Here is a 19,861-nt window from a genome sequence, read left to right as displayed (position 1 = left end):
GCCTCCTGGCTGGTTAATAATTTAGATGGGTTAATAATTCAGTCACCCAAATATCCTGTGCTACAAAGAGCTGCGGGAGGCACATTAAGGAGTTTGGCAAGCCTAGGGCAGCGATGCTCAGACTGAGGGCTCTGGGCCTGCAGCTGCTGCTACCACCATTTACTAAGTCAGCGCAAGGCTGGGGAACCAGGCCTGGAGTGGGCAGTTACTGTGAAGGAAGGCTCCAGGACCAGCCATGCTCCAGTCGCTTCAAATGGAATTGGCACCGAGAGGCCCTGGGGTGGGGATCCCCCATGAGGATACAGCCCCTAGAAACTGAGACCTGCAGGGGTCTGGAGCAGGGAGAGCAGTTGCTCAAGTCAGGCTGTCAGGCAGCTCTTCCTAGATAGATGAAGTAGGTACGTGGGTGGGGAATCGAGAGGTGAGGGGTGAGCATGGAGATATTACTGCGGTTCATAAGACAATTAACCCGTTTCAAATGCTCTGCTGCGTTTCTACAATTGGTTAATAACATAGTAGAAGCACCCTGATTGCTCTCCTGCGTTTCTAACTGGCTGGAGCTTTCTTTGGCCAATTGCACTGATCACAATTGCTGTAGCTCACGAAAGCTCATGCTCAAATAAATTGGTTAGCCTCTAAGGTGCCACAAGTACTCCTTTTCTGATCACAGGCAGTCATGGTGCAGTCTGATTGGCTGGTAAAATATGAAACCCCAGCCAGTGGCAGCTGGCAAAAAAATGTGTCCCCAATTTCAAAACCAGTATGAAAGGGCTGATCAAACAAGAGCCACCCAGCTGCCAGGGTAATCAAAGCAGCACCCTGGGATGCAGCGGGGCGTTGGCTCAGCAGCCGTGGCCTGGAACCAAGCCAGCGCATGGAGCTGCTGCCCTTTCATATGCACTGGTTACATGTGGGGATGGAGCAGGGAAAGGGAGCAAAACACCAGGTCCTATGGTTTGAGAACAGCGATTGCCCAGCCTGCTGACACCACGCCAGACGGCAGCATAAAGGAACTGTCCCCTATAACGCCAGAAGATGCACTGCACCTGTTCCATTATGTTCATGCTTTGAGGCTAGTCATTGCAACTGGGGAGAGACAGAATGCCCTGGAAGGCCTCCCGGCTACTCTGGCTCTGTGTGTCGGGGCAGGTCATGACCTATGCACCCACTCTGAACTTTAATGGCCATATTTACAGCAGCCTCTGGCTCTTCACCTCTCTCTGTCAGGGCACATGGTTACACAGCAGGAGAATCAATCAGTGACCCACCTATATTCTTAGTTCAGTCCTTGAATCTTTCTCCTGAGAAGAGTGTGACAGACCCAGGGCGGCTCTGTGACAATTGATGAATTGTGTGTGTGACGGGGTATTGGTGTGCTCACTTATTCATGTGTTGGTTTACATTAGCAGCAGGCTGCTGGAAAAACAAGCAGGAAGTGGAACAATAGTTCAAGATACGCCAACTCCCAGGGTGGTTAAGAGATAATGCCTGAGCAATAAGCCCCATTACAAAGCTTGCTCTCCCAGTACTGGGGCCAGAAGATCAAAAGGACTGAAGCATTAAAAAGGCAGTCTGCCCGGAGGTCAGGCAGTTGTTGCTGAGAAGGTGTTCAGACTGACACTCAGACCGTGCTGGGGTGTCTGAAGATGTTAGGCTTTCCTAGGCTTCCATCAGGGAATGGTAAGCCTCTAAGTAAGATAGACATGTGTGCAGACTGTTTGCTGTTTTAAACCCCCTTTTCTCTTATCTTATGATTTCTCCCTACTGTTAATATATTAAACAAGCTGGCTGGCTGGTCAGTCTAGAATCCCCATTGATCTCAGACTCTCACTGGTAAGAGCCACAAGTGCTGAACTCAGTCAGATCACCCATACACTGGTTGATGTAGCCCAGGGCCTGGTCTAACGGTGAGAGAATCACGTTACTTCACCCCAGGAGAGAGAAAGGCAGGAGACCTGGCACCTGAGCGGGAGTCAGTGAGACCAGAATGGGGCGAGAGGTCCAGCTAGCCCTGCAACCATGACAAAGGAGTTCCCCAAATGGCCACATCATGCTTTTTTGAATGGAATTTTCCTGTGTACAATAATCACAGGGAACAATGCTTCCTCCTCCCTCAGCCCCCACCATTCATGCTGACTGCAGGATCCAGCAGGGCAAAGGCCAGGACACAGCAGGAAGCAGCAGGTCTAGAAAGTGTCTGAGCATCTCTAGCCCCGCCCCCAATGCTAATGCTGTCGTCAGAGCTCTGTTTGGGTTTAAAAAGAAACTGTCTGTGCACATCCACATCCGCACACACACACATACACGAAATGAGATTTGCTTGAACAGTTTTCTGAAAAATCACATTCACGACATACCTGTGCTTCCATTGAGGGTGACAGGGTCAGGGGAAGCTCTGTGAAGGGAGAAACAGACACCGTTAATGCTTCTCTGGCAGCTGCAGAACATTGGGCGTTTGGGTTATAAATCTAACTCCTGAAGCTTTGCTTTTATAACTCTGGTAATTTATGTGCCTGTAAGTTATTTACACTTCGATCCCATAGATTCAAGGCCAGAGGGACCACTGTGATCATCTAGACTGAGCTCCTGTAGAATTAGGTTTCAGAGTAACAGCCGTGTTAGTCTGTATTCGCAAAAAGAAAAGGAGTACTTGTGGCACCTTAGAGACTAACCAATTTATTTGAGCATAAGCTTTCGTGAGCTACAGCTCACTTCATCGGATGCATACTGTGGAAAGTGTAGAAGATCTTTTTATACACACAAAGCATGAAAAAATAGTAAGGAGAGTGGTCACTTTAGATAAGAGTGTAAGGAGAGTGGTCACTTTAGATAAGCTATTACCAACAGGAGAGTGGGTTTGTGTGTGTGTGGGGGGGGACACCTGGATTTGTGCTGGAAATGGCCGAACTTGATTATCATACACATTGTAAGGAGAGTGATCACTTTAGATAAGCTATTACCAGCAGGAGAATAGGGTGCGGGGAGGTATTTTTTCATGCTTTGTGTGTATAAAAAGATCTTCTACACTTTCCACAGTATGCATCCGATGAAGTGAGCTGTAGCTCACGAAAGCTTATGCTCAAATAAATTGGTTAGTTTCTAAGGTGCCACAAGTACTCCTTTTCTTTCTCCTGTAGAATGTTCCCCAGAAGCTGCAGAATGTTCCCCAGAAGCTGGATTAAAGCATGGCCTCGGGAAAGACAGCTAATCTCAAAGGCCCCACGTGGTGGTGAGGCTGCCAGCTCCTCTGGGAAGATGGTCTAATATTTTGTTACCCTCACAGCTAGGAAAAGGCATCATTTTAAGGTTGAGTTTGTCTAACTTCAACTTCCGGCCACTGATTTTTGTTCTGCCTTGTCAGCAGGGTAGAAAAGATCCTCCCCTGCCCACCCAACTCAGATCTCTTTTCCACGTTTCAGGGCAAAGTGATAACATCACCTCTCATCCTTCTCTTCAACGAACGGAACAAACTGAGCTCCATAAGCCTCACACCACAAGGCTTGTTTTCCAGACCCGGGATCATTTTTGTGCCCCTCCTTTGAACTATATCCAGGATTTCCACATCCCTTCTAAGGTGTGGACACCGGAACTGGACACAGTGTTCTAATAGCAGTCTTACCAGCATTGTGTACAGAGGCAAGTTCACCTCCCTTTGTCTACTGGCTATTCCTCTTTTTATACATCCAAGGATCACATTAGCCCTTTTCGCCACAGCGTCGCACTGAGAGCACATACTGAGGTGTCAGAGTAACAGCCGTGTTAGTCTGTATTCGCAAAAAGAAAAGGAGTACTTGTGGCACCTTAGAGACTAACCAATTTATGTGAGCATGAGCTTTCCTGAGCTACAGCTCACTTCATCACTTCACCGATGAAGTGAGCTGTAGCTCACGAAAGCTCATGCTCAAATAAATTGGTTAGTCTCTAAGGTGCCACAAGTACTCCTTTTCTTTTTGCATATTGAGGTGATTAACTATGACGACCACTAAATGCTTCTCTGGTCACACTTTCCAAGACACACCCTGTCGATATATCCTGCCTTCTTGGTTCTCAGACATAGTACCTTGCACTGGCTGTATTCAGGTGCATTTTGTTGGATTGTGATCATTTACCCAGGCAAATCAAATCACTCTACTTTCATTATCTACTACCACACTAATCTTTGTGTTGTCTGCAAACTTTACCAGAAGAGATTTTATATCCTCTTCTAGATCATTGATAAATGTTTTAAATAGAGTTGGACTCAGAACCCATCTCTGGGGGGCCCCCGTAAGTAATGGCCCCACTCACTGATATCTCCTCATTAACAACCACATTTTGAGGTCTGTCAGTGAGCCAGTTTTTAATCCATCTAACTTGTGCCCTGTTAAATCCGTATGATGCAAGTTTTTTTTAATCAAGATGTTATGTTGTACTAAGTCCAATGCCTTAAAGAAATCTAAGTATATTGTATCAATGGAGCTGCATTTATCAACCAGACCTGTAAACTTGTCAAAAAAAAGACAGCAGGCTTGTCTGACAAGAACTACCATCCATAAAACCACGCTTTCTGGCATTAATTGTATTTTTAGCCTCTAATTCTGTATTAGTAGAGTCTTGAATTAACGGTTCTCTAATTTTACTTAGGCTCGACATCAGGCTAACCCATTAATAACCCTAAGATCATCCCTTTTATCCTTTTCAATTATTGGCATTACATTAGTTGTCCTGCAACCCCTAGGAATTGCCCCAGCTAATTTACGAATTAACATTAGTGGTTCAGATAACTCCTCAGCTAGCTCTCTTAAGACTCTTGGGGATAAGTTATCTCAGCTGTTGATATGAAAACGTAAAGGTTTAGCAGATGCTGCCTCACATCCACCGTTGTTACAGATAGTGAACTATCCATTCCATGTACCTGCTTCATTCCTCGCTGCACAAGTAGAAGAAATGTCAGCTCGGGAGAAAGGTTTGTTTTCTATGTTCTTACAGGGCCTGGCACTATGAGATTGGAGACTGTAGGCCCTACCACAATATAGATGTTATATAAGTAATAAGCAATTCCCCCACCCCCCAAAAAATAATCTTAAAGTATTGCACAGGAACCCATGAGATCGCTCTCTAAGATGGCGGCTGCGACAAAATGGACAAAACAAAAATTATAGTACTTTTATTTAATCTATGTGAATATTCATAGTTTCAGAAAATTATGGGGGGGTTAGACAATTATTTAATGACAGTAAATGTGACTCAAAAAGTTAAAACTTTATAACCATTAAAACACAAAATGTCAAAATATACAAAGGAAATATTCTTAAATCAAACTCTAAATTCTTCAGCAGCATTCGTCTTACTTTGCCTACCTGGTAAATCTTGATCATCATAGATGGAAACTTGTTTTGTCTATTGGTATATGTGTACGGTGAAATTGATGTTTACTGACATTTACCAATAAAAATCTAATCCATCCAAGCCTACTCTCAAGCTTTTACAGAGGAAAAGTGTTAAATTGTTATAAACTTCCTCCAACACTGGCTATTATTGATTAAGTCATGGAAAACCAGGCAAGTACTAGTAGGCGGAAGAAAGCAAATGTGGTAAATGTCCTTTTCAAAGGGGTAAGAGCAGGAAGGGAAGGGGGTGCTCCTGGCAATGGCTAATAACTCTACCTACAGTCTTTAGTAAAGCAATGGAACAAATACCAAGCACCTAGAAGATGACAGCACCAGAAGTAATGAGCAGCTTGGATTTAAGAAGGACAAGTCATTCCAGACGAGCTTAACTGCCATTGCATATTTAAGGCCTGCTCTTGAATTCCTTCCACGCTGGATAAGGCCCTTGTGGCCCGCAGTACTGTAGTACCTCGCGAGCATGTATAAAACATTGGTCACAGTCTCAGAAAACTTTACTTGAAACAGTTCATTTTAATTGTCTTGGAAATGGTGCACTGTCATGTGGATTGCGATGCGATGCGGGGTAATGTCAGGCCGGGCCACGGGCAGCCTGTGTGCACAGGTCAGTTACGGTCAGGACAGAAGTAGAGGAGTTGGGGGGGGTCAGGATTCCAGGAAGTCAGGATCAAGAACCAAGCTGCAGACAGGAGGCAAGCAGCGGAGGCAAGGTTGAGCTAGGGTCAGGAGCCAGAGTCTGGGGTTCGGAACAAGCCAATGTCCGGAGCAGAAGCAAGCAGCCACTATGCACCACTGCTCAGACAGCTCCCTGTGATGACTTCCTGGTTTATACACCAGCATGGGCCAATCAGTGGGCTGTGGGGGGGCACCACTCAGGCCTTGCCGGGCGGTACTTCCTGCAGTGTCTAGCTCCACAGGGTCCCCCAGTGGAAACCCGATGCAGAAGTGTCATCGCCTGGCACCCCCATAGTCTCAGGTTCTGGTCCTGCAGGTTCTTACAGCAATGTACTGAGGCTGGAGGGCAAAGGGGGCAGAGAAGTTGGATGCAGCAGGGATCAGCCTTTTAGGTAAACAGCACATTTAATTAGCTGTGCAGATGACACTAAATAGGGAAGCACCACAAATACCAGGAAGAGCAGAGAAATAACCCCCAGGGACCAAGAGAGAGTAGAAACGTGGGCAGAAAAGACAATGAGATTCAACCTGGGCAGTTGCAGCTCATACATTCGGGGAGGAATAACCCAGAACACAGATATTCCATGGGAGGCAGGTAGCTGGGAAGCAATAATGTGGGAAAAGACGTCGGGCTAATAATGGACAGCAAATTGGATGAACGCTTGGAGTGCAGTATGGCTGTGCTAATTTATGCTAAAATCCCAATTCTCATTCGGCTTGCACATGTAGAGGTGTCATCTAAGAGCAGGGAAATCAAAAGCTAGAATTCTGGGTACGGTCCTCAGCAGGCCAATGGACAAGGCACTGAACCAGGAATCAGGAGGCCTGGGTTTTACTCCTGACCTGCGGAGCGATCTTGGGGGAGTCACTCACCCTCTGTCCCATCAGTGAAATGGGGATAATGAGGTGTGGCCGCCTTTGTGAGACGTGGTCCAAATACAAATGTCCTGAGTTTCTAAACACCAGAAAGTTACTGGCAAAGTGGCAGAAGTCTGGAGAGGAGCAACAAATGGTATGAGGGGGCTGGAGAGATTGATTTATTAGGAAAGATTAAAGGGATGAAATATGTTTGGCTGGGCTAAATGAAGATTAGAGAGGAGAGGAGAATATGATAAACCCCTATGTGCAGGCACCACAGAGGGAGAGGAGTTACTGAAGCACCCCAGTGGGTATAACTAGCGGTGATGGGGGGCCAAGTAAAGGGAAAGTCAGACCAACTTCAGGGACATTGTTTAATTGTGAGGTTTATTAGCATGTGGAATCCTCTTCCCAAGGAAAGTGGGTCATTTAAAATTAGACTGGCTAAAGCACTAATGAAAACACTAAAGGAACAATGCTGCACTGGCCCTGGGGGAGGATAAAGTGACCTAATAGGCCCTTTCCAGCTTCACTTTCTGTGATAGCCACAACTTCAAAGCCACATACTGGATCTGTGTTCACAAGGGAGCTCGGGCCATTAACATGCCATTTATTTAGTCAATAGCACACTGAGTGACTTCCAGACAAAGAGCTCATGCAACACCCTCAAGCAGGGCAGTGGTCAAAGTCTTGTACAGAGCTCCGAAAAAGCCGGCAGGCAGGAAGGGAGCTGCAGCACTGCAGTGTGCGACTGCAGTCCAGAACAGCGAGTGGACTTTGCAGAGCCCTGCAGATCTGCTCCAGGAGGGTTTCAACAGAAATGCCTGTTTTCTCAGGTGGGGTGAGATTTACCCCTGGGCACAGGCCCAGCACAAGGTCTGTGCCCCCATGGCCCTATGTGAGCACAGAGGATTTAAGTGGTGCAGGGCTTGGGCCAGCCCTCAGCCCGGGGGTGAATTTCATCCTTGGAGATCATCCACTGTCACTCAGTGAAAAAGGAGCCCCTGGCTCAGTGCAAGCCGTGGCAATCTGAGTGGGTGCTGGACACCAGGAGGGTCACAGCACCAGCCCTGAGAAGGAGTAACAGGCACCCAATGACAGCATGTGAATCTTTCCCTTTAGGAGGCTTCTCCCCTTCACACATTGTTTTATTCACCATTGTCTGCAAGAGCATATGGCTCCTGCCGAATCACTCACAGGTGGAGGGATGTGTTAGCACCATGTTACTGAAGGGACATTTACAAATGCTGGGCTGCACACCTACCAGTTTGAGTTTAGCAGATCTCAAGAGTTCTGTGCAGTGCTTGTCGATTTTTTATTGTAGGGTCTCTCATGAGCATTGGGCTGGACATGTTAGTTTGCTACTGGAGAGTCATTCACAAGTGGATGAAGCAGGCAGCTTGGTTTGCTCATGCGTACCAAGCCACACAGAGAAGAGGAACAACTGTGCTTAAACATGGCATTGTAACCACTGTTCTAGCACAGCTCCCCTGACCAGTGTGGACAGGACTTCAAGGCAGTGACTGAATGGAACTGAAGGCATCACCACTGCAGCTACTCACACTTCAGACAATCAATACACTCAGGAATCAGAACAACATGATCTCAGCAGTAAAGCACACTGCCATTAAGAGAAAATGGAAAGCAGCTTGATAAAGCTCCTGTTTAAACAGCAAATGGGGGAAAAACAGGGGATCATAATATCACAGAACTGTAGGGCTGGAAGGGACCTTGAGAGGTCACCAAGTTCAGCTCCCCACACCAAGGCAGGACCAGATAACACTAGACCATCCCGGACAGGTGTTTATCTAACCTGTTCTTAAAAACCTCCAATGATGGGGATTTCACAGCCTCCTTTGGCAACCTATCCCAGTGCTTAATTGTCCTGTAGTGAGAAAGAGTTTCCTAATATCTAACCTTAAATCTCCCTTGCTGCAGATTAATACCATTACTTCTTGTCCTACCTTCATTAGATAGGGAGAACAATGGACTTTCCTCTTCGTAACAGCCCTTAACACTATTGAAGACTGTTAACAGGACCCCCTCAGTCTTTTTTTCTCAAGACTAAACATGCCTGGTATTTTAACCCTTCCTCATGGGTCAGGTTTTCTAAACCTTTTATCATTTTTGTTGCTGTCTTCTGGACTCTCTCCAATTTGTCCACATCTTTCTCAAAGTGTGGCACACAAAACTGGACACAGTACCCCAGCTGAGGCCTCACCAGTGTCAAATACAGCAGGACAATGACCTCCTGTGTCTTTCACACAACACTCCTGTTAATACACCCCAGAACAATATTAGCCTTTTTGGAACTGCATCACATTGTTCACTTGTATTCAGTTTGTGATCCACTATAACCCCCAGATCCTTTTCAGCAGTACGACCACCTAGCCAGTTATTCCCCATTTTGTAGTTGTGCATTTGTCCTTCCTAAGTGTAGTACTTTGCACACATCTTTAATGAATTTCATCTTGCTGATTTCAAACCAATTCTCCAATTTGTCACAGTGATTTTGAACTCTAATTCCGCCCTCCAAAGTGCTTGCAATTCCTCTCAGCTTGAAGTCTACACAAATATTATAAGCATACTCTCCACTCCATTATCCAAGTTATCAGTGAAAGTATTGAACATTACCAGAGACAGGACAAACCTATGCAGGACCCCATTAGATATGTCCCCCCAGTTTGACAGTGAACCATTGATAACCCTTCAGATACGGTCTTTCAAACAGTTGTGCACTCACCATATAGTAATTGCATCTCGACCACATTTTCCTAGTTCTTTATGAGAATGTCATGTAGGACTGTGTCATAAATCTTACTAACATAAAGATATATCATCTATAGCTTCCCCCATCCACGAGGCCAGTAATCCTGTCAAAGAAAAAAATTCATGATTTGTTCTTGACAAATCCATGCTGGCTATTATCCTCTAGGTGCTTACAAATTGATTGTTTAATAATTTGTTCCAGTATTATTCCAGGCATTGAAGTTAGGCTGACTGGTCTATAATTCCCTGGGTCCTCTTTGTTCCCCTTTTTAAAGCTAGGTACTGGGTTTGCCCTTCTCCAGTCCTCTGGGACCTCTCCTGTCCTCCATGAGTTCTCAAAGATAACTAATAATGGTTCCAAGATTGTTTCAGCTAGTTCCTTGAGTACCAGAGGGTGCATTTCTTCAGGCCCAGTTGACTTTAATACATCTAACTTATCTAACTATTCTTTAACCTGTTCTTTCCCTATTTTAGCTTATGTTCCTTCCCCCTTTTTGTTAATATTAATTGCATTAAGTATCTGGTCACAATTTACCTTTTTAGGGAAGACTGAAGCAAAGTAAAGGAGTACTTGTGGCACCTTAGAGACTAACCAATTTATTTGAGCATAAGCTTTCATGAGCTACAGCGATGAAGTGAGCTGTAGCTCACGAAAGCTTATGCTCAAATAAATTGGTTAGTCTCTAAGGTGCCACAAGCACTCCTTTTCTTTTTGCGAATACAGACTAACATGGCTGTTACTCTGAAACCTGTCATGAAGCAATGTAGGCAGTAAACACCTCAGCCTTCTTGATGTCATCAGTTCTTAGCTCGCCTTCCCCGCTAAGCAGAGAACCTCCACCTTCCTTTCTCTTTCTCTTGCTTCTAAAGAATTTATAGAATCTTTTCTTATTGCTTTTTATGTCCTTAGCTAAGTGTAGCTCATTTTGTCCCTACGTGCTTGTGTGATTCCTTTGTGCTCCTCCTTAACAACTTATCCATGTTTCTACTTTCTGTAGGATCCTTTCTGATTTAGGTCATTCAAGAGTTCCTGATGCAGCCATACTGGCCTCTTATTAATCTTCATGTCTTTCCCTTGCATTGAGATAGTTTGCGGAAGCACCTGTGAAACTGCCAGCTCTCCTGAATTCTTTTTCCCCCTTAGATTTTCTCCAATAGGACCTTACCTACCCAGTTCTCTGAGTTGGTTAAAGTGTGCTTTTTAGAAGTCCATTGTCCTTATTCTGCTGCTCTCACGCCTTCCTTTTCTTAAAATCATAAAATCTATCATTTCATAACCACTTTCACTCAAGTTGCCTTTCACCTTCAGATTCACTTCAGATTTCCTCCCTGTTGGTCAGAAACAAGCCTAAAATGGCAGTCGCCCTGGTTACATCCTACCCTTCTGAAACAAAACCTTGTCCCCAGGACATTCCAAGAACTTATAGGATATTTTCTGTTTTGCCGTATTTCTTTTCCAACGGATGTCTGGGTAGCTGAAGTCCCCCATTCCGACCAGGTCTTGTGTTTTAGATAGTTCTGTTATTTGCTCTAGAAATGCCTCACCCACCTCCTCCTCTTCCTACCAAGACATTGCTCCTGTTTTTTTTCTTCTTTTATCCTCACCCAGAGGCTTTCAAGTACTCTGCCTCTCACCTCCTTCTGGACCTCTGAACAAGTGTATATATTCTTGATGTACTGTGCAACCCTTCTCCTTTTTCTCCCCTGCATGCCCTTCCTGAACAAGCTATACCCCTCCATACCAATATTCCAGGCAAGAGATTTATCCTCACCAAGTCTCTGTGAGGCCAATTAAGTCGTAATTTAGTTTATGAACTAATACTTCCAGTTCTTCCTGTTTACTCCCCATACTCCTCACATTTGAGGACATGTGCAGTGGCCAGGACCGCGATGGAGCTCTCAGCTCTGGCTGGAGCTCCAAGCCCGGAGCCCCTCCCACTGGCCAGGGGCCACAGTGGCAGAGCTCTGAGCCCAAAGCCCCGCCCCCATTCTGTCCCTTCCGCCCACGGCTCCGCCCCCATTCCATCCCGCTTCACCTCTTCATCCAAGGCCCTGCCCCCCACTGTGGCCCTGAGACTGGAAAAGCTCTGTGTCCCCGCTGAAGTGGGAGCTCCTCCAACCCCAGGGACATGGTGGGGGGAGATTCTTCTGGGGCCCCCAAATTGACCAGGGCCCCTGGGATAATCCACCACTGTTCCCCTCCAGCAGCACAAGGTTTGGGCAGATTTAACCTTCCCATGCCTCTATTACACGCCAGCCATGTTTGAGGTTGTGGAGTTTATTGTAAAATTGCTGTTTGTCAGAATCACTGAGAATAACTAAGCCCCTTCGTTTTCAGTTTAAACCAATTTGTACTGAAAAACTCCCAGGTTTTACAAAAAGTATTATTTGTTTTTTTCCAATTTTCACCCTACTTTTGTATCATTCAAATATATAAAAAATAACTTGTTTTATTAAGAAACTACAATACATTGCATGAGATATGTTAGTCTGTGTTCAGAGTAACAGCCGTGTTAGTCTGTATTCGCAAAAAGAAAAGGAGTACTTGTGGCACCTTAGAGACTAACCAATTTATTTGAGCATGAGCTTTTGTGAGCTACAGCTCACTTCATCAGATGCATACCGTGGAAACTGCAGCAGACTTTATATATTCATATTCTCTGTGTATATATAAAGTCTGCTGCAGTTTCCACGGTATGCATCTGATGAAGTGAGCTGTAGCTCACGAAAGCTCATGCTCAAATAAATTGGTTAGTCTCTAAGGTGCCACAAGTACTCCTTTTCTTTTTGTTAGTCTGTGTGTATATGCAAAGTTGCCTGTTGTAATAAGGCTACGTATTAGTCTAGAAAACACACCCAATAAACCAACTGTTACGCATGCAAACTCTGAAATGCGTGCACATCTGAACGTACTGATGAATCTCACACCCATCATGTACACATTTCAAGTTGTTAGCAGGTAATGGTTTAAAGAGCTGACACACTAAAATGGGAAGAAAACAAAAATCTGTATCAAAATATGTTTCAGAAGACAAGGAAGTATTTGAAAGTTTAAAAAAAACAAAAACAAGAGAAAAGGATGAAGTTGAGTGTATGCGCTGCAAATGGTGTGACCCAATTATTCCATGTAAATATTTATAGTCTAATAGTTCTAAGTCTACAACAGTAAACTTTATTCAAATGAAAAGTTTTATTTGGGCATTAGAGATACAGTAAAAGCTGCGTTATCTGGCTCTTTACCAATCGGAAAGCTCTAGAAACCGGCATTTCTGATATCCACTAAAAGTCTGGTTGGTGTGGGGCCAGCAGGCTCCCTACTTGGCTCTGCATGGCTCCCCCAGAAGCGGAGACATGTCCCTGATGCTCCTAGGGGGAGGAATGATGTGCACTGCGCTCGCTCCACCCCGGGTGCTGGCTCTGCAGCTCCCATTGGCAAGGAACCACGGCCAATGGAAGCTGCATGGACAGCGCCTGCAGGCGGAGGCAGTGCGCAGAGCTGCTTGGCCGTGCCTCCTCCTAGGAGCAGCAGGGACATGTTGCCACTTGTGGGGAGCCGCCCAAAGTGAGCACCGCCCAGATCCGGCACCCCGAAACCCCTCCCACACCTCAACCCCTGCCCCAAGCCCCCTCCCAGAGCCCACACCACGCACCCCCTGCTATGCCCCAACCCAGAGCCCTGAGCCCCCCTCCCACACTCAAACTCCTTCCCTCCATTGGCAAGTATAACTCTTAGTTAACCAAAATTTTTGATTTACCGGCACCCCTCACTCCTCCAATATGCCAGATAACAAAGCTTTTACTGTATATTGTTTTCTTTACCTCAGAGGTGGCATTGTGTTTTGAGTTCTGTTTTAGTTCTGCAGCAAACCACATTGAATTCCATTCATCAAAGCATGAATCTACTGAATACTTTTTCCCATCCACCAAAATAAACCCCAATATTTACTCAGAAAAATTATTAATCGTTTTTTCCATCAATTTTCACCTGTTGTTGTTGTGGTAATAAACACCAATAAATTCCTGGGGAAAATTAAATAAAAACCAAAAATGAAGGGCCATAAGGATAACAGAGAGAGAGAGAGAGAGAGAGAAATGTTCCAAGAAAGGCTGGTTACAGCAACAACAGCAATGTCCATCATTCCTTTAAGGACTCCCAGAGTGTTTTCAGAAATCTACAACAGCTGAAAAGAATTTAAACCTTCTCCCAGCCCCTCCAAAAACAAGAGGACCCAAAGGCTGCCATCACAAAGAATCCCAAGTGTCATCAATACCAGCACTGCTTGGACCAGACAAATCTCAGCACAGGGATGGAAATCGCAAATGGAGAATTACTATACTGTGGTTCTACTGAGTACCTCAACTAAATGCCAATGGATTTAGGAGGAGCAGGCCCAGAGTTGTGTGTGTGAGACTGCAGATCATGTGTGTTGTGTAAAGACCCCAGCACCCCTCTTAGTCTCAGGGCTTGTCTACACTACCGCACGGGGTCGATCTAAGATACGCAACTTCAGTAATGTGAATAGCGTAGCTGAAGTCGAGATACTTAGATCTACTTACCATGATGTCTTCACTGTGATAAGTCGACAGCTGACGCTCTCCCGTCAACTCTGCTTGCGCTCCTCGTTCTGGTGGAGTACCAGAGTTGACGGGAGAGCACTCAGCAGTCGATTTATCGCATCTAGACCCCCGCTGGATCGATCGCTGCCTGCCGATCCGGTGAGTAGTGTAGACAAGCCCTCAGACGAGATACAAAAAGAACTTAATAACCTCCAGCAGTTCAGCTTTATGGGTGCTCCAGGAGGCCACGGCCTGCCTTCCATATATACCCACAGTGAAGCCAAAGTTACTTTCTGCGGACCACCTGCAAAACATACTACTGGTGCCCTGACATGAAGCTGCTGCTGTGAGCAGAACAAGCTAAGCAGCTTGGGCCTGGTTTCTATAACTCCTGCATAGGCCCAATGAATTCAGTAAACTTGCCACCGTAACACCTTTTTGCATTTAGTATAGATCCTCTTATACCAGGGTCTAAAAGCACTTTTACAAGCATTAATTTAACTGTCACAGCCCTGCTAAGAGAGAAATAAGTGGGTTTTGCAGATGGGGAAACTGAGGCATAGACCAGTTCAGTGACTTTCCCAGTATCACACCATGAGCCAGTGGCAAAGCCAGAGCAGAAGAGCCCAGGAATCTGGGCTCCCATGGCTGTGCAGTAAACTTGTCTCTCTCACCAACAGAAGTTGGATCCAATAAAAGATACTATCTCACCCACCTTGGCTAGCTAATATCCTGGGAGCAGCCCAGCTACACTTACACACTGCATGATCAAAATGAATGTCACTTTTAGGACAGTTCCCTTCTCTCTCTTGTTCTTTGGCTGGCATTCCCTGCAATCTAAATTTTCTCTCCAAACTGGCCCTGCTGCAATTCTCAGCTAGACATTCGCTAGAACTATCAGACAGTGCTGGGTAATGTCTTGGTGCTCAGTTGCACCCCTCCTCCCCTCTGGCTGCATTTACAAGCAGCATCCAGTCCTCGCCCAGAAGGATGAAAACAAAGGATAGGGCCTTAAAGGAGTTTAAAGCAAGGGGAAATGGGTGATACTCAGAACTCCAACAAGATTCCCCTGCCCACCAAGAGGAATGCCTCCTGCCCCTACAAACATCAAACCAGCATCTTAAGCCATGCAAATGTACAACTTTGAACTAACATTCAGTACTAGTTATTTAGAGAAGCCAGGGCTCGTAGCCTCAGAGGTGACACTTACAGGTCTTTCTAGGGAAGGAAGCCAGTCCCCTAGAACTCTTTCTGGTCTGGGAAAATGATACTTTGCTCTTACCAGACAGAGATGCTCTTCAGCAGGGGCCAGTTGCAGGCAGAACACTGACAAGCAGGAGCCGCCTTGGTAAGGTGTTAGTGCAGAAACAAACTGACAGCGTGTGGGCACATTTAGGAGGTTATCAACAGTTCTACTGCAGCGCCATGTTGAATTGTTGCATCCAGTGGAGTCTGGGATATGCTAAATCCTGAAGCCAGATTGCACCAGAGGGGATTTTGTGCACATCAAAACATGTAACAGCTCAATGGGTAGGGGCTCCATTGGGGCCCAGCTGCGATACAGCTGTGCTTCACAAGTTCATTGTTTACAGTTTGGGGAGAGGGTGTCTGGGAGGCCACACAGAGTGAGGAAACCTTGTCATAACTGCTCCCCTCATCCTATCTCACAGGTGTAGAAATCCTCCTGCTTCCCCTATGGCACTATCATACCAATAGAACAAGACAACCTCTGGGACCATATGGCCAGTGCTGCTCATTCCCAATCAAGCAACCAAAAGGGGCAAAACTGCTCCCCTTAGTCTCAGGACTCCGCAAATCCATATTCCTACCAGGACCAAGAGACTCGCTCCTAAAGCAACTCTACTTAGCCAACACTCTGCTAGGAAATGAACACAGAAAGCCCAACAATGCTCCAGGCTTGTATCACTGCTCCTAACAATTTAAGTGCATTTTGTATTAAACACCCAAGGAGGCAACTTGTCATTTCCATTTCTAAACACCCTGAAAGCTGCCCAGAGTGGTACTTATCAAGAGAATTACAGAATTTTGGCTGGGGAACAGGCAATAAAGATTGTAATAATAAGCAAACAAGAAAGCACTTCTAGCATGCAAAACTATACATGAAAACACACATGGCAGGCCCTGCAGACCTGTGCTTGAACTGCACTGTGTTGAGAAGGAGGCTGCAAACTGAACTCACAAGCTATCACCACCCATGCAAAAGACATGTTAAAAATTGAGGCTTTTCTGCAGGAGTGGAGATGCTTCTACATATAATATGGCACAGCAATACTATTCCTTCAGGGACCATTAAAATGATGCAATTCTTGGCCTCCTTCCCACTGAAGAGATCAGCATTGCCTGTGGACAAAACTGGCTGTAGAGTTATAATGAGTTAATGAACAAAGACTAAACTCAGATCACTCAGTATTTTCAGTATTGTGTTGAAAAGTGGCTTCCTTTTGTATCCGGGCACATATTTATTTAAATTGTGCATGTCCCCGAACAGGATCAGCCAGTTTTTGGAGGTTATGTGAAAAGTTTTCAGTCAATATTATCAGAGTAACAACCCAGCCTCCTTCTTGTTCAGCTCAGCAGTAAAAGCACATATCTGGGGATGGCAAGCTGAGTTTATGTTGTGTCAGAGGCAAAGAGCTGCATAGTAATAACACAAATTTTTATAATGCACATTAATGTTTTTTAACTGTTTGTTTATCCTATTTATCCCCAGAAGCGTCAGGAGGAGAAAGAACTCACAAGTGGCATAGGCATGATCATTGGAATTGCTCAGCTAAATGCCACTGAATCACCCTGATAATAAGTAGCTGAAGAGCGTGCAAGGGTCAGCATCTGACAGGACAGGTGTGGTTGTTTGGAGACAGTCAGGTGTAGTGAGGCTGAGGGCCAAGTGCCTCAAGAATTCCAGGAGTGAGGCTATGTCACAGCCAGAACAGGCTGCAAGAGGCTTGCTTTTTAACCATAAACCATCTGATTTCTCCCTCACATAGCTTGAGAGTGCTGGGTGGCCTTGGACATGGCATTTAGGGGCTGATAATGTGAAGTGCTGAGCGTCTCTGCTCTGCACCCGCTCCAACAGTGATTCAGTGCCTCACAGGATCTGACCCTTTACCTCTCTCTGTCTGCTTCCCCCTCTGTAAAACTGGGTTAATACTTTCCTACCCAACAGAACTGAGGCAAAAAGTAATACATTCATGTCTGTACAGAGCTTTGAAGATGAAAAGTGCTGTACAAGTATTATTACCATGATCATTATTATTACAGGCCTACTAGTCTGTTGGCCTGGCCTGGCCCTTCTTGACAGTGGATGGAGAAAGAATACACGGGAGGACAAAGATGACCAGTGACTGTGATCAAGAGTCTAACTGATCTGCACTCCCAGGCATTTATTATTATCCAGATGTTGAATTTTAACATCTCTATATCTTGACACCCCAAACAATGCACTTGTCATGTGTCCAACATTTCAATATCTTACTGAGGAGCTTCCCAGTAATCGTGTGTCTGTCTTCTCCATGCAGTGTGATATTTCTTTAATATTAAGGCTGAGAGAGACCCAGGGAAGCATGGTGATTCAGATAAAGCACCATATCCTCAAATGCCACAGCCTTTGGTGTATTTCCTTAATATTGCCATTTTCTGCCGAGATACTACAGGGCATGGTCCATTTCCATTATTAACTATATTTATTATTTCACACTTAGACATGAATTCGTTTGGTTTTCTTCCTTTCTGTCCCAATCTTAACTTTCACGTAACGTGGTTTTTAACCCAAAGAGCTAAAAAGAGCTAGAGAGTCTGAAGAGCAAAATACTTATAAGTCTCTGGGTTACACGTGATATAAACTTTCCAGGACCTGGCCTGTTTATGCACAGGCATGTTTTCTAGGGCCAAATAACTTTGGGGTTTGTTCATTCTGACCGTTTAAAAAAAGTGCCCAAACAGATTCTCCCCAAATGTCCTCTCTCTCACACCCTCCCCACACTTCCCATAATTAGAGTGGTGGATTTCAACTCAGTTAGTTTTTTAAGTATTATAATGCCTGAAGAATAGGGGGTTTCAAATGGAAAAGCCTGCCACAATGGGACAATGTCAATCACAGCATCTCAATGGTGCAAGGTCATGTGTATACGTTGCAATAGGAATTTATAGGGAAGCCTGTTCCATCCACTTGACTCACAACCCTTTGCATGCAGGATGCCTACAAACATCTCTAAGGTCTCCCACCACCTGGGCTGCTGTACGTTAGATGTCTTGTACAGAGAGCTGTTGGCTGATCACAACTCTCAGTTACAAATACACCTATTGACACTCTGTCTGTAATTCAGACGCTGTCTCCAATGTTCAAGGGGAAGTGTTCACACTCCACAGGCTGTGTAGCCGGGGGCCTCTTCTCCCCAAGGCTGCGACAGGCGGCTAGCTGAGCTGCAGGGCTGTAAACAGGCAGGAATTCACCGCAACCCTCTGCCGCCGACCCCAGGAGAAGCAGCTGCCCAGATGTGTGTGTGGGGGGGGGGGGCGCAGACATTCGGGTGCACCCTGCAAACGAGGTGGCAGGAGCCTGGGGTGCAGACTGACCCCCACCCCTAGGGTCTCTGCAGGGAGCGCCCCTCACAGCCAGGCCTGGCTCGGACTTTCCCTCCGGATGGCCCTGGAAAATTCGGCTCCGGAGGCTGCGATCAGAGGTCTGCAAAGCCGGCCCCAGACCCGCAGCCTCTGCAATATGGGGAGGGGGCCCCAGGCCCCGAGATTACCCTCAGCAGCCCCCCCCACCCCACTCCCCTCTGCATTGGGGGGTGGAGGGAGTCCTGCGCCCCCCGCCAGCCCGCCTTTGGGCGCTGTGACCCCCTGGAGGCCTCGCCCCGGGTGGCACTCACCGGCCGAGCCCTGCTCCCCCCGGGCGGTCACCGTCCCGTCCTTGTGCAGCAGGATGCCCGCCGTGCCCTGGATCCGGCCCGCCGGCCCCCAGCGCCCCTCCGCGCCCGCTAGCCCCCGGCAGCACTGGTAGCACACGGCCCACGCCTGCTCCTCATTGATGGGCTGCTCGTAGGACTTCAGCACCTCCTCCAAGGACAGCTCCCAGGGGTCCGGGCCCCCCGCCCTCTCCTGGGGGGCTGCGCCGCCGCTGCTGCCGGCCTGGGCCATGGCTGCCCCATTATCTGCTCTGGCACGCCGGGCTGGTTTCCATAACAGCAGCGCTGGGCAGCCGGAGGAGGAGGAGGAGGAGGGCTGAGCCCAGCTCGCCTCTGCTGTGTCATCCCTGCAGCCCAGCCCTAAAACCAGCCGGCCCCGCGTGCAAACAAGGCAGCAGCCTATGGAAGCCCCAGGGAGAGGGCGGAGGGCGGAGAGCGCTCTGCCCGGCAGACGCGGCCTCCCGCCGGCTCGGTGCACACACGGGCGGCGCCCGGGGTGGAGACCAGAAGGGGGCAGAGAGGGAGCGGCCCGGGGGAGGCCGGAGTTCAGCCAGAGGCACGTGCGGAGCCCGGGGCATGGGCATTAGCCTGGCAAAGCAGCCAGGCGTTCCTTCGCCCCAGGGGAAAAGGCAGCAGGGCGCAGGGGAGAAAGCAGCAAGTCAAAGAGGCATGTGCCAAGCCCAG

At 46.8% G+C, this 19,861-nt stretch overlaps 1 protein-coding gene across 1 annotated transcript in view; it reads right to left on the bottom strand.

The window, feature by feature from the left end:
* Positions 1–19,409, bottom strand: part of SPIRE2 (spire type actin nucleation factor 2) — a 43,216-nt gene extending 23,807 nt beyond the window's left edge. Inside the window, exons 1-2 of the mRNA XM_077831100.1 lie at positions 19,142–19,409; positions 2,358–2,395 (exon numbers count right to left, since the gene is read on the bottom strand). Of these exons, the coding sequence (XP_077687226.1) occupies positions 2,358–2,395; positions 19,142–19,409 (306 nt within the window). The remainder of the gene's footprint in view (positions 1–2,357; positions 2,396–19,141) is intronic.
* Between the last annotated feature and the right edge of the window lie 452 nt (positions 19,410–19,861).

Source organism: Eretmochelys imbricata, chromosome 12 (assembly GCF_965152235.1).
Source record: "Eretmochelys imbricata isolate rEreImb1 chromosome 12, rEreImb1.hap1, whole genome shotgun sequence".
Classification (NCBI taxonomy): Eukaryota; Metazoa; Chordata; order Testudines; family Cheloniidae; genus Eretmochelys; species Eretmochelys imbricata.
The sequence above is the reverse complement of the archived record's forward strand: the minus strand, read 5'-3'. Positions and strand labels throughout refer to the sequence as shown.